Below are 13,403 nucleotides of genomic sequence, written 5' to 3'. Positions count from 1 at the left end.
TGTTCAGCGGCCTAGTTGTCTTGAGTTCTTTAAAGCTGAGGTCCATCACCTTTCATAGATGAGACAGTCCCTAGGCAGACTATGTTGACGAGCCTCCTCCTCCCTCTATTACCGGTCTTTGGAAGTCGAGGATAGGCGGAGCTCCCCAAATTCACACCTGCTGTAGGCCCCAGTTCCTCCTTGGAGAGCACCTGAGTAACTGGTACCAAACTCCGGATGACCTGAACAAGGAGGACCCGCCAGACCCCCTGGCCATTCTTCCCATCCTGCTTCCCTGAACCTAGTCTGGTTTCGGCTGGGACCACCCCCTCCAGGACTGCCAGGACAGGGGCCAGACGGAACCGCGGCCTCCAGCACTCTTTCACGGCGCCATCTTGAGAAGGGAAGAGGGTGACACCCGTCGCTCCCTCAGCCAGTCCGCAAATCCCGGTCCCCAGAGTTCTCTGAGGAGTGAATCACCAGAGCCGGCAGGACGAGACGCCCGGCTCGATAGCTCTGGTCCAGGACACAGGCGCCGGGTGAGAAAGAATGGGCGGGGGACTCGGTGCCGGCAGGGCCGCGGACAGCCTATAACCTAGGGTCCCGGCTGGCTCTGGGCAGGGGAGGGACGGTTTGGTTACCTGAGGCCGCAGCACGCGGAGCCGCGGGGCTGAAGCCTCCCGGCAGCAGGTCCCAGGCGCAGCCCGAAAAGAGGCCGAGGCTGTGGCGGTGGCTTAGACGGCGGCGGCGCGTCTCTTCCTCAGGCCGCTCCCCTCAGACTGGACCGTGCGGGGATCGTGCCGTGGTGCCGCCCCCGTCCGGCTCCGTCTCCGCCTCTCTCCGCTCCGCCTTCCTCTTTCCTTTCTCCTCCTTCGCCGCCGCCGGCGCTCGAGTTCCGACTAATTCTTCCTCCTCCTCCCTCCTCTGCCTCCTCCCCTCAGGCCAGCCGCCGGCTCCGCCGCGAACCAAAACACAAACACTCAAGTCCCAGCGCGGGAGCCACTTCCGCCGCCCGGCGCCGGCCTCTCCGCCACGTCGCTGCACGTAGCGAAATACGCCCCTTCGTCACTTCCGCGGGCGCGAGTCCCAGCTCTCCATCCGCTCCCCCGCCCCTTCTCAGAGCCCTCTCAGCTGGGTCGGCTCTGTGGGGCCGGGTGGGGCGTGTCACGTGACCACTGCGAGCGGCCGGGTGCAAGTCAGCCTCCTCCTTCCTCCCTCCCACATCCTAAGCGAGCGCGGCCCCGCCCTTGCAGGCGCCATTGTCATCTGGGTGTCGGTCTCGGGCTCGCGGCGGCTGCGGGTGGGGGAGCTCTTTTACTGCCTTGCTTTTGGGGAAGCGCGAGAGAACTAGGGTCTGTTGCTCCCTGCCCACGTAGGGCGGCGAAGTTCCTTTCGTGAATATTAACTCGGAGTCCCAATTACCCTACCCTGCAACGCCCTAGCCGTGGCAACTTGGCTAAGGGGCTTTTGGGGGAGGACTTTTCTAGCACGAGAGAGCCCCCCCACAACATGTCCTGAGGGGAAGCATGGGTCGAAAAGGTATTTACTGTGGTATTTAATCCAGGGAAGAGGGTTAGAACCTCCCCATACAAAAGTTGTCTCTAGGCGAGGAAATCTTAAAATAATAACCTGCTCTTATTCACAGTTTACCTATTTTTGATGGTGGGGGGGAGCAAATCTTAGAATAATAGCTCGATTTTATTCAGGATTTCCCTTTGCGAGTCATTGTACTAAATGCTTTGCAGGAGTTACTGCATTTTACTCTTAACACTACAAGGTTTCGCTCAAATGAATATCTGAAACTAATTGCCTTGCTATATTAGAGTATTAACTCCCCAAAGTGGTCCTCAAGTCTGTCTAGCACAATGCCTGGCAGCTGGGAGTCTTCAGTCATGGTTGTGGAATTAATGAATGAGGCGTGCCCGTTTTAAAGGTAAAGAATTTGAAGCAGAGATTGTGTAACTTGCCCCAAATCACCACTGAGCTGGTAGTGAAATTGTATTCTAACCTGCAGGCTCGCTCCAAAATCTGAGTTCTTAAGCAGGATTCCAGTAGAAGACAACTCAAAACATTCATTACCCTCCACGGCAGATCTACATAACACGTTCTTCTTTGGTTACATTTCATACAATAGTTTCTGGCCAGGTATCTGAACAAAGCAAAATTCATTTTGTAATTGGTGGAATGTTAAATTGACTTTCCTTCAGGATAAGGGCTACTTTTCAGTTTGCCTTTTAGCATGTATAGCCCTGTTTTGAGAACATCAACAGTGATTGTCTAGGATGTGTACTTGAGGTAAGGTATCCTGGGGATTCTCTGTCAACATTATGCAATGAAGATGATTTGAACCCTTGAATAGCCAGTCTTCTAGATCAACTCACCAGTTACTAACCAGAAGAGCATAATGCGTCATACCTAAATGATATCTGTGGCACTTCATCCCCAAGAGCTTGTTCTAATACAATATGTTAGTCATCTTAGTACTTCTTGGACAATCCAAGGAAGAATCAGGAAATAGGATATGTCACATCAGTTTTGGCATTTCAACAGTATGTCCCAAACCAAACTTACTGCAGCCCCAACCTGCTTCTGCTTAGTTGACTGGTATTAACAGGCTTCCAGTCACCTGGACTTGAAAGGGCAAAATCATCTTCATTCTTCCCACTTTCCTTCATAAACCATTGTCCAGTCTAATACCCCAAATTCTTTAATCCCCAAATCTGTGATCTAATCCCAGCACCATGGTAATATTCATATAAACAGAAATTAATGGGGCGCCTGGGTGACTCAGACGGTTAAGCGTCTGCCTTTGGCACTGGGATTGAGCTCTGCATGGGGCTCCCTGCTTGGCGAGGAGCCTGCTTCTCCCTCTCCTTCTGCTCCCCCTTCTTATGCTCTCTCGCTCTCTCTGTCAAATAAAATCTTTTTAAAAAAATTAATGCACACCCCTGTCTTTTCATTTTTCAGCCTGTAACTCTCCTCAAAAAATGTTCAATGATAGCTCGCTTGCAAAATAGAGTCCAAAGTTCTCTATTTCCCAGCCCATGTGTCTTTCATTCTATTTCTATAGTCTCTCTCTCCCCAAAGTCTTGCTTTGTACCCTAATCATACCAGTCTATGCTGTGTTCCCAGAATGTTGCCTGTGTGTTCTCATCTTGGCATATTTGATCACTTTGTTCTCTCCCTCCCAGAACACCATTACTGTCCATAACTTCAGGTTTCACTTTGGCCAAGATGCCAAATGCTCTCGACCACATCTGAGGATATAGTTAACCCTTGAACAATGCAGACGTTAGGGGAACCAACTCCCCACACATTTGAACATCTACATGTAATGTTTGACTCCCCCCAAACTTAAGTACTAATAACCTACTATTGACCGGAAGTCTTACCAATAACATATTTTGTATGTTATACGTATTACATATTCTATTCTTATAATAATACCTAACTTTCTCTTAATTTTTTGGGGTATTTTTAGGCTATATCATTTGCAAGGTTTTTCAAAATTTTGCAAATCTCCAAAAAATTTTCTGATACATTGAAAAAAATCCACATATAAATGAACTCACACAGTTCAAAACTGTGTTGTTGTTCAAGGGTCAACTGTACTTTTGGATTTAATTATCTTTTTCCAGTAGTTTCACATTACTCTGCTTTACTCTCTATAATGGTTCTAATATCTATCTGTCTTATTTCATAGTGCCTAGACTTTCCTCCTCACACTTTCATTCCCATTAGGGAACTAAAATCTCATTGGGGGAGGGGGTGCCTGGGTGGCTCAGTCAGTTAAGCATCTCACTCTTGATTTCAGCTCAGGTCATGATTTTAGGGTCATATTGCCTTCCTGATGCACTGGGCATGGAGCCTGCTTAAGATTCTCTCTCTCTCTTTCTCTGCTCCCCCCACCAATAAGTAAAATAAAATAAAAAAGAATAATAAAATAAAATAAAATCTCATTAGGATTTTAAAGTTCTTAAGAACCAAAACAATAATTTATTCGTTTCAATTCCTCACAAAGGATCTTTGACATGAGGGACCTCAAAAATATTTGTGAACTTAATTACATTTAGAATGATGAACATTTGACTTAAGAAGACATCACAAATAACACATGGATGGTGAAATTTATAAATTGTTAGGAACTTCACATTTCATTGTTCTGGGATATTGCTTCCTCATTTTTTTTTCTTTTTTACTGATTTTGTCTTTTATTTTTATTTTTTTTAAAGATTTTTTAATTTATTTATTCAACAGAGATAGAGACAGCCAGCGAGAGAGGGAACACAAGCAGGGAGAGTGGGAGAGGAAGAAGCAGGCACATAGTGGAGGAGCCTGATGTGGGGCTCGATCCCATAACGCCGGGATCACGCCCTGAGCCGAAGGCAGACGCTTAACCGCTGTGCCACCCAGGCGCCCCCTGATTTTGTCTTTTAATTTACCCCCTTCATAAATACATTCCATAGTATTTTATAGTTTAGTCATAATGTTTGCCTTGAACAGTGCTGCTCCAGTGGCTAGCCCTTCTAAGATCCACTGGCAATTTTGGAGAGACTGATATGCCACAGTAAAGCTTTGCTCTTGGTGCTGCCACTAACAGTAGGCCTGTGTTTTTGTCCTTACCCCAGGTAACTGAGGAGGACTGATAATTGTATATATTTTAGTGTCAAATGTGGAATCCTATTAATTGATAAAATTTGTTAAGGCAGCTACAAAGTGGACGGGCCTTAAAAAAAGTTATAGACTTGAACACAGCCCTTAATGCTTCCTTTGTTCTAAAATCTCTAAATACTCACTCAGAAATTCCCAGCACTTTGCATCCATCATCCCCAGCACTCTTACCCTGTATCTTCTACTTTCTCTTCCAGGAAATCTTTCCACCATTGTGTAGCTGAAGAATGAATCAAAGGTGGTAATGACTGGTAATTGGGACTGAGACAAGCCTAAAGGTAATTCTAACTTAAGGAATTGTAGGCATGGTGGCAAGGCAATGAGAAAAAGACTATGGGAACTTGAGCTAGTCATGTTTAAAAAGTTCAAGTCTTTGCAGGGCTTAATGCAAGCCTCAGTTCAAGTAACTTCTAGGCCCACCAATTCTAAAGTAGCATCCCTTCATATCAAAGTATTGCTTTCTTCACTACACTTGTCACTATGTTTGGTTTTGGCATTTCACATAGTGAAATTTCACATTGTTTACTTGATAGTCATCTATCCCCACTAGAATATAAGTTCCAAGAGATAGGGATTGGCTTATATTCCATAATATTCCTAGCACTGACACAAAGTAGGTACTCAATAGTTATTCGTAAACTGAAAGAGTTGAATGAATGCTTATGCATAGACATGCCTTCATTTACATGCTATCAAGTCATTTAAAATGCTTTTTAAATGGGAGGGGAAGGAGGACTTTCTCAAGGGGGAAAATATTTATATTAATTATCTGAAAATTACAGTATACAATTTTTTTCAAATGTGAAATAATATCTCCTAAGCATTTTTTTTAAATTTTTAATTTTACAAGTTTTTCTTAGTTTCTAAAAGACTGGAATCCTATAAATTCCATTCAGATTCTAAGCCAGGTGTTCTGTATTCCCTGTATGTGTAGAACATGACAAATATTCACCAAATACACTTTCGTTAAAACCTGACAAAGGGGGCTGCCTGGCTGGCTCAGTCTGAAGAGCATGCAACTCCTGACTTCAGGGTTGTGAGTTCAAGCCCCACCCTGGGTGAAGAGAATACTTAAAACCTGACAAAGGTATAAGCCTAATTTAAAGAAGATCCCATGCTTAGGGTGCCTGGGTGGCTGGTTCGGTTAAGCCTCCGCCTTTGGCTCAGGTCATGATCTGGAAGTTCTGGGATCGAGCACTGTGTAGGGCTCCCTGCTCAGTGGGGAGTCTGTTTCTCCCTCTGTCCCTCACACACTCTCTCTCAAATAGATAAAATATTTTTATAAAAATCCCATGCTTAAAACGAGTTTGCCACAGTATTTTAAAAAGTCGTATGCATTATTGTGTAACACATCTCAAACTTTAATATATTTAAATGCTATTTAAAGCCTAGTTATTAAAGTGTAAATGTTCTCAAAGACTTTGTTTCTGTACCATAGGAACCAAATATAATAACTTTACAGAATTGAAGGTGGTTCTTTAGGCTAAAAGAACTACATGCAGTATGCATGTACTTGCACAAGGAAGGACCTAAAATTAATGGTCACCACCAGAAAAATGGTTACTTATTCCCTGATCGCCAGTAAAATTAATAGGCCAATGGCCAGGAAGAAGCCCATGGCTAAATCCATCCCAGGGGGACTGAGTTGCTTGCGAAACCAAAGTTGGTGAGCATTTTCTCTAGTGCCCACGACCACATCCTTCAAGTTTTCTTCCCCTCCAGATCTAGTAAGGAAGGAGGAAGAAAAGAGAAGAGAGGGAGAGAAGGAGAGAAAGAAGGGAGAGAAACGGACAGAGACGAAGTGGGAGAAAAAGGGCCGGGACCAGCCTGATGAAACAATTGCGCGCCAAGCCACGCCCCTGTTTCCTAGGTAACCCGGTAAACAGACCTTCGGCGGCTTTTTGTCCGTGAACTCCGCTAGGTGTAAATTGGTAGACAGGAAGCTGTGGGCAGGGAGTCCGAGTGGAGATGTGTTCTTTCGTGAGAGTGGGGTCCCCTAAAGGGTTGGGACACCCCAAGGGATTAGGAACTTCCCTTGAGGCAGGTACAGCTTTCCCCTTAGAGATGAGTGCCGCTGGAGGAATGAGGGTGTCTGAGAGGAAATCTCCCCAGAGCATGGCGGTTGATCTCTCCCTCGAAGGAAAGGATGACTTAGGAGAGAGAGGGGTCCTTATGGAAACAAAATCTCCCACGGAGTTAGGGTTCAGAGTAGGATTAGGAAAAAAAGATTCCTCTTGTAGGGAGAGCCTCCTGGGTAGTAATAAACTTGAAGAGAGGATAGCATCACCAGAAACAAAATCTCCATTGAGCAAGGAGCTTGAAATGAAATTAAAAAGACAGAATCTTTATAAGACCGTCCCGGAGAGGAGTAATTTAGGAGTCTATGGGGTCTCAGCCTCCCAGGAAACAAAATCTTCTCTAGGTATGTTGCCAGGAAGAATGGGCTTAGAAAACGAGTGTCTTTTGGCAGGGTGTTCTGGAAGGATAATACAGCCTCACTTGGGCATGGTATGTGAAAGTCCACAGGCTCTAGGGAGCAGGAGAGGTTCTGTGGCTGGTTCCTCTGAAGGGTTAGGGCAACCTACTTTGGAGATAGAACCTAGACAGGACCTGGGAAAAGAGACCTGTGTGGTGATGAAGCCCAGTGAAGAGATGAAGCCTCCTGTGGAGGTGGACACTGGTCTACCCAAACTAGAAGAGCTAGATAACACAGGACCCCAAATAGGCTTGGTGATAGAACCTTCTGAGAGCCAGTTTGCCCAACAACTGGAAGAGAGAAAGGAGGCTGAAAACACTGAACCAGGAGTAGAACCTCCAGATCTCATCAGACCCATATACTCTGGGAAATTTTTTGATCGGATGCCTTGCTGGCCAAGTGTAAGTGTTTTTTTCTAGTACTTTCCCTAAGAACTATGTATATCCATGTCTTTATCAAGATGATAAACTGATGAAACTTGTTTATATTCATGGAGTCAAATTGCAAAGATTTCACTGAGCTTCTGATATTCCTTGTCCCATTGAATTCTTTCCAGCTTTCACTTTGTCTGATCTCTTCTCATTCTTTACCTCTCTTCCTGGATGTCAGTTTTGTTTTCTGTGCACACGGGTGGTTCTTCTTGATTTCTCCTGCCTTTCTCCTTTGACCTTCCTTTTATTTATCAATCTGCATTTCCTCGACCTTTTCACCAAGATACATGTAGTATCCTAATAACCATGTAATGAAGGAAACAAGAAAAAAAAATTCCCCCATTGATTATTTATTCTGCGAGTTACTCATTCTTTCAGCAAAGACTTGTGGTGGTGGTGGCCATTTTGCTGGATACAGGGCAATATATAACAAAAATACATTATCCGTACAGTCTAGGTTTAGACATTCATTCTAATGTTAGAGACTGATAACTAAACAAATGTTATATAGATTCTCAAACGAATAGAAAACAAATGTGATTCTTCCTTAATAGAGATATACTCTAAGCACAGAGCTCAGTGGGAAGATTGGGCAGCTTTGTTTGAAGGAGATAGGAAAGGCTTCGCAGAGCAAGTAATATTTGAGCTAATTTAAAAATATTTGAGCTGATTTGAACTGATTTGTCAGATGGGAAAAAAGATTTGGAGTACTTTTGGCAAAGAAAGGCAGAGAACATGGGGCGCCTGGGTAGCGCAGTCGTTAAAGCGTCTGCCTTCGGCTCAGGGCGTGATCCTGGTGTACCGGGATCGAGTCCCACATCAGGCTCCTCTGCTATGAGCCTGCTTCTTCCTCTCCCACTCCCCCTGCTGTGTTCCCTCTCTCGCTGGCTGTCTCTCTCTGTCAAATAAATAAATAAAATCTTTAAAAAAAAAAAAAAAAAAAAGAAAGGCAGAGAACATGACCAAAGTTTCTTGTATTTGAAAAATATAAGCAATTTTTTTTATCCAGCATGGTGTTAAGAGATACAGATGAAAAGAAATACGTGGAAGAAATCTAAACATCCAGAATACAGGGGTAAAACATATGGAAACAGAAGCAATGGTGGATAAAATTTGCCTTTTGGAAAGATAATTTTAATATCAGCAGTAATGATGGACTGGAAGGGGGCGATTTTGGGTGACAGAAAAAGTTAGAAGGCCTTATCAAAGTAATTATGGAGAGAAAATAATGTAGAGTTAGAAAGAATAGAGAGGAGAGTGCAATTTTGAAAGCTTTGTAGGAGATGATATTGTTAAAAATTGCCATCCAGGGGCACCTGGGTGGCTCAGTTGGTTAAGCCTCTGATTCTTGATCTCAGCTCAAGTCTCCATCTCAGGGTTGTGAGTTCAAGCCCAATGTGGGGCTCCATGCCAGGCGTGGAGCCTACATTAAAAAAAAGAAGCAGAAGAAGAAGAAGAAAAAAAGAAAATCTTTAAAAATAAATAGATAAATAAAGTTGTTAAAAAAAGAAAAGAATTGCCATCCAGTTGTTCATATATGTGGTGAAAGAAAGAAAAGCTGATGGATGACTTAGGAGTTTCTGGTTGATAATGGTCTCTTCTGGTTTGGTGGCAAATGAGTATTTGGTGTTGGCCATCCTGAGTTTGAAATATCTATAAGATATCAGATGAAGAAGCCAGGGATATGGTTGGTAATGTGAGACAGTTGGAGCCATGGGTAAGATAGAAGTATCTAGGCAAGAACCTTGGGAAACACATTCATGCGGTGGACAGAGAAAGAAATGTCAATTATTTGAGCTTTTGAGGAGAGGGACTTTACCTTATTTATTGTGCAGCTCCATGGCATATCACAATGCCTAGTGGTCATTTAGTAAATATATGATGAAGGAAGGCTGGATGATTAAACTGGAGAACGAAGAGTCAGAGAAGAAAGAGGTGAGTCCAAGAGGGTGGTATTGAGGAACATAAAAGATCCACCCTTGAGGTATTCTGAGAATAAAAGACTCCACACACTGAGATTTGACAATACGTTACTGCTGAAAGTGGTGAGAGGGATTCTGCAGAATTTTTTCTATGTCTGCAGACTTTTTGTTCCCCTTTGGATTCAGGGTGTTCTTTTGTCTTTGACCCACTTTGCTTTCTGTTTCCCTTATTGGATTTCCCCAGCCACACTCTTTCACTTGACCACACCTGCTTCTTCTTTCTGGATTGGTTCTGTAGTCTATGGCTTCAGACCTGATCTCACACATGGGCAGATAGATACCAGCTTCTGGTTTCCAACAGAGGCAATTCTAAGACCTGTGCTTCCTCCTCCTCTCACATCCTCCTTTCTAAGTGTGATAGGACAGGGAAGACAGTTTCAAGGAGAAAGTGACTAGCAGTGTTAAAACACCTGTGATGCAGATTCGTTTTGGACGTAAAGGAAATTAGTAATGTTGTTACAATGGCGTAACGGAAAGAGAATTCAGATTCTAATGTACTGAAGAGTGAATGGGAAATTCAAATTGAAGAAAGGTATTGTGAACTTTGTTTTTCCTTAAGTGTGACAGTGAAGAGAAGGGAGTAAAGATTCCACGTAGGACTCTATTTATTTAGTGAATCAGTAGAGGAGTTTGAGATAACACGAAGGAAATAATGGGTGGAACCAGATACTAGATAAACAGGAGGAAGCGAAATTAGGGTATAGTCAAGAGAAGAGATTAGTGAGGACTAGAAATAATATTTTTAATATTAAAATATCCATTTTTTACTATAAAAGAAAAATGTTTATTAGCAGCTTACCATATCAACATCAGTACTCACAGAGCTTTGCAGGTATAAACTCATTTGCTGTCATAACGATACTGTGAGACAGCTGCTATTATTAAATTTTATTCTACAGGTGAGGAAACTGAGGCAAATTAGATAATTTGGCCAAGGTCATGTAGCTAGGAAGTGGTAGCCCCAGGATTTGAAGTCACAACTTCAGACTCAAGTCTGAATTCTTGACTATACTACATTTCTTGTGACACTTTTCTCCAAATGTGTTTTTGTGTAGTTGTTATGCCAAATATACAAATTGTTTTTCTTGATTTTTCACTAATTATCATTTAATACAATTTCAGTGTTATTACAGAGACCTTAAAAGATCTTTTAATGATAAAAAACAATATTTCTTTAAGCCAATATATGATTTTTTAGCTAATTCACTCCCTCTCTTTTTGGACATTAGATTTTTTCCAGATTTTTTCTATAAAAATAGCTTGTGAACATCTTTATGTATATATCTTTTTATATGTCTTAGAATATTTCCTTAGGATAGAGTTTCAGCAGAAGCCAAAGGATATATCTTTTTCTAGTTACTGTTGCCAAATCCCCTCCTAAAAGATTGTACCACTAAATTTTTAAAATTAATGATTTGTAAAGCATTGTTTTAATTCACATTTATTGGATTTGTGATGAGATTGAAAATTGTTCCATATGTTTGTTTTCAGTTTTTCTTATTCTTATATCTGGTCATCTTGGGCAACTCCTATTAGTTTTAATTGCTTCTCTTTATATAAGTGAACACAAAGGGTTTGCTGCCTGGAGTCCATCAAATTGAGCACAACCCAAGGAAAGGTTGAAAGCAAAGAACTTTTTATTGTTACGATGGAAGAAGACAGGGAGATAGCTCTCAAGGCACCGTCTCCCTATGGGGTTAGTATAGGGAGATTTTATTCAGTGTTTTGGGGGCAGGGAGCTTGCAGGTGCACTTGTGGTTTAATTGTGCATGCCTAGCATGTTAACATGATAGTACATACATTGTATGTTCAAAAAAATGACAGAAACTCTGCTCATAGGAGGAGAACTTAGTATTACAGTGAACTAAACATATCCTCAGGACAACTTGGAGGGCTTTCTGCGTGGGTCCTCAGCTCCATTTCAGCTCAAACTGGCTCAAGTAGGGGGTTACCAGGTGAGACACACCTAGTAAGGGGATATTGGGTGAAACACCTAGTTGGGCATCTCCGTGGCTGGAACTGTTGGTTCTGCAAAACAAAACACATTCCTTCCCTGCTTTTGTCCCTTTCCCTCCTCCCTTCTGATAGTTTTCAAACCTCTTATTTGAGTAACTTCCCATTGCATCCTACCTAACAATTATTTCTTTTGGATTTTCTAGGTAGGCAATCATATTGATACTATGTCTTTCCTTCTTCAGTATATATACCTCCTATCTCTATTTCCCATCTCATTACATTGCTTATGATCAATAATGCAATATTGAAAGTGGGGTCTCTTCAAATTTTAATGTGAGTGATTTTTATGTTTCACTATCAAGTATTTTTGCTGGAGATTTCTGATATATCAAATTAAGGATACCTATATTCATTCCCAGTTTGCTAAAAATGTTTAAAAATTAGGAATAGAGCTTGAACCATGGAGAGCTTTTCCCCACATTTGCTGAAATATTTATTTTCCAAATTAAAATTGTTAATTTTCTAATAGCAAACCATCCTCATATTTTTGAGCTAAGCCCTACCTGGTTTTGATATATTATTATAACATATTCTGGGATTTGATTTGCTACTATTTTACTAGCACTTTTGTATCTATGATCCCATGTAAGATTGAACAGTAGTTTTCCTTTTTCTACCATATTTCTTTGAGTTTGGTATGAGAGTAAAGCTGGTATAAAAGGCATTGGGAAGCCTTCCCTATTTCCAATTGTCTTTATGCTTGTAATTTTTTATCCATTATGCATATTACCTATTTCTTGGTAAGCCTGGTAGAATTCACACAGCTGAAAGGGGAAGGACAGGAGATCCCTCAACATCCTCACCAAGGGATAAGATGGTAACCTATTTGATGCCCCTAAGATCATACAGTCTCAGAGAAGGAAGGAAGTGCATTTGGGTGATTTCAAAACCCAGTTTCAAGCACATGACTGTGACGAGTGTTCAGATGGAAATTCCTATTGTGAAGAGCCTACTAAAATCAATACTTGTGGACAACTGCTTTGTATCAGGGTGTATTCAGGGAATTGGGGGACTCATCTCAATCAGAGGCCTTTCTGGTGTTGAGGGAAGGGGAGCAGACCCATCTCATGAGAAGGACACTTATCCTGTTGTTGCTTGAAGTTCCTGCCCAAAGTTGGTGTTGAGCTGTATGTGAAGGTCTGCTCTGATGGATTTATGAGACCCCCATTAAACCTTCTAGTCCATCCAGTAAAACAGTCATTGGTGTAGCACAAGGACCTGTATTCAGGAAAAGTTTCCAAGAAATGGTCGCCTGCAGAGAGATTTTTAGAGTGTCCTTCAAGAATTAAAAAGGTACTGGTAAATAGAGATCATCTCCGTGTAGCCCATGGAAGGACTCTTGTCTCTTAGAAAGCACTCTGGTAGAGATCAAAATCTCTATAATGGTTATTTCTCCAAGACATCCTGAGACTGTCCCTTGATAACCATTAATGCACTGACTATGGCAGAAATACTGAGTTATTAGGACAACTGAACCTTACAAAGTGCATTGGTAAACAGTATTGAGCCCTGAGGTACAAAAGGGAAAAAGAAAGGAGAGGTTCAAATAAAGATTAAAAAAATTATAGTGTCTACAGTGACTGGACAGTATGTTAGGCATTGCAACCACAAAGATGCTTGCTTTCAAGGAACCTGAGACCAATAGACAAATGATTTTATAATTGATAAATGTCATGTAATGGGGGTGCCTTATTTTTTCTCATTCACTAAGAGTACTTCATAGCTATTTGGGGAAAATACTCATTTTTGTCAGAATTCGCAAAGAACCAATGTCTGCAGAATTCTAAGAAGTGGGTGGTATCATTTGCATATTGGGTTCAGGGCCTTCTGAGCAGAAAGAAATTGATG

At 42.1% G+C, this 13,403-nt stretch overlaps 2 protein-coding genes across 2 annotated transcripts in view; one reads left to right on the top strand and one right to left on the bottom strand.

Moving 5' to 3' along the window:
* The window catches only part of RAB5A (RAB5A, member RAS oncogene family), a 28,737-nt gene extending 27,716 nt beyond the window's left edge, over nt 1-1,021 (bottom strand). Inside the window, exon 1 of the mRNA XM_026496940.4 lies at nt 621-1,021. The gene's annotated coding sequence lies outside the window, so the exon portion shown is untranslated. The remainder of the gene's footprint in view (nt 1-620) is intronic.
* Nucleotides 1,022-6,395: 5,374 nt separating this feature from the next.
* EFHB (EF-hand domain family member B) overlaps nt 6,396-13,403 on the top strand; it is a 49,324-nt gene continuing 42,316 nt past the window's right edge. Inside the window, exon 1 of the mRNA XM_026496941.4 lies at nt 6,396-7,527. Within this exon, the coding sequence (XP_026352726.2) occupies nt 6,619-7,527 (909 nt within the window). The 5' untranslated portion in view covers nt 6,396-6,618. The remainder of the gene's footprint in view (nt 7,528-13,403) is intronic.

The sequence above is a fragment of the Ursus arctos genome, unplaced genomic scaffold (assembly GCF_023065955.2).
Source record: "Ursus arctos isolate Adak ecotype North America unplaced genomic scaffold, UrsArc2.0 scaffold_20, whole genome shotgun sequence".
Lineage (NCBI taxonomy): Eukaryota > Metazoa > Chordata > Mammalia > Carnivora > Ursidae > Ursus > Ursus arctos.
The sequence above is the reverse complement of the archived record's forward strand: the minus strand, read 5'-3'. Positions and strand labels throughout refer to the sequence as shown.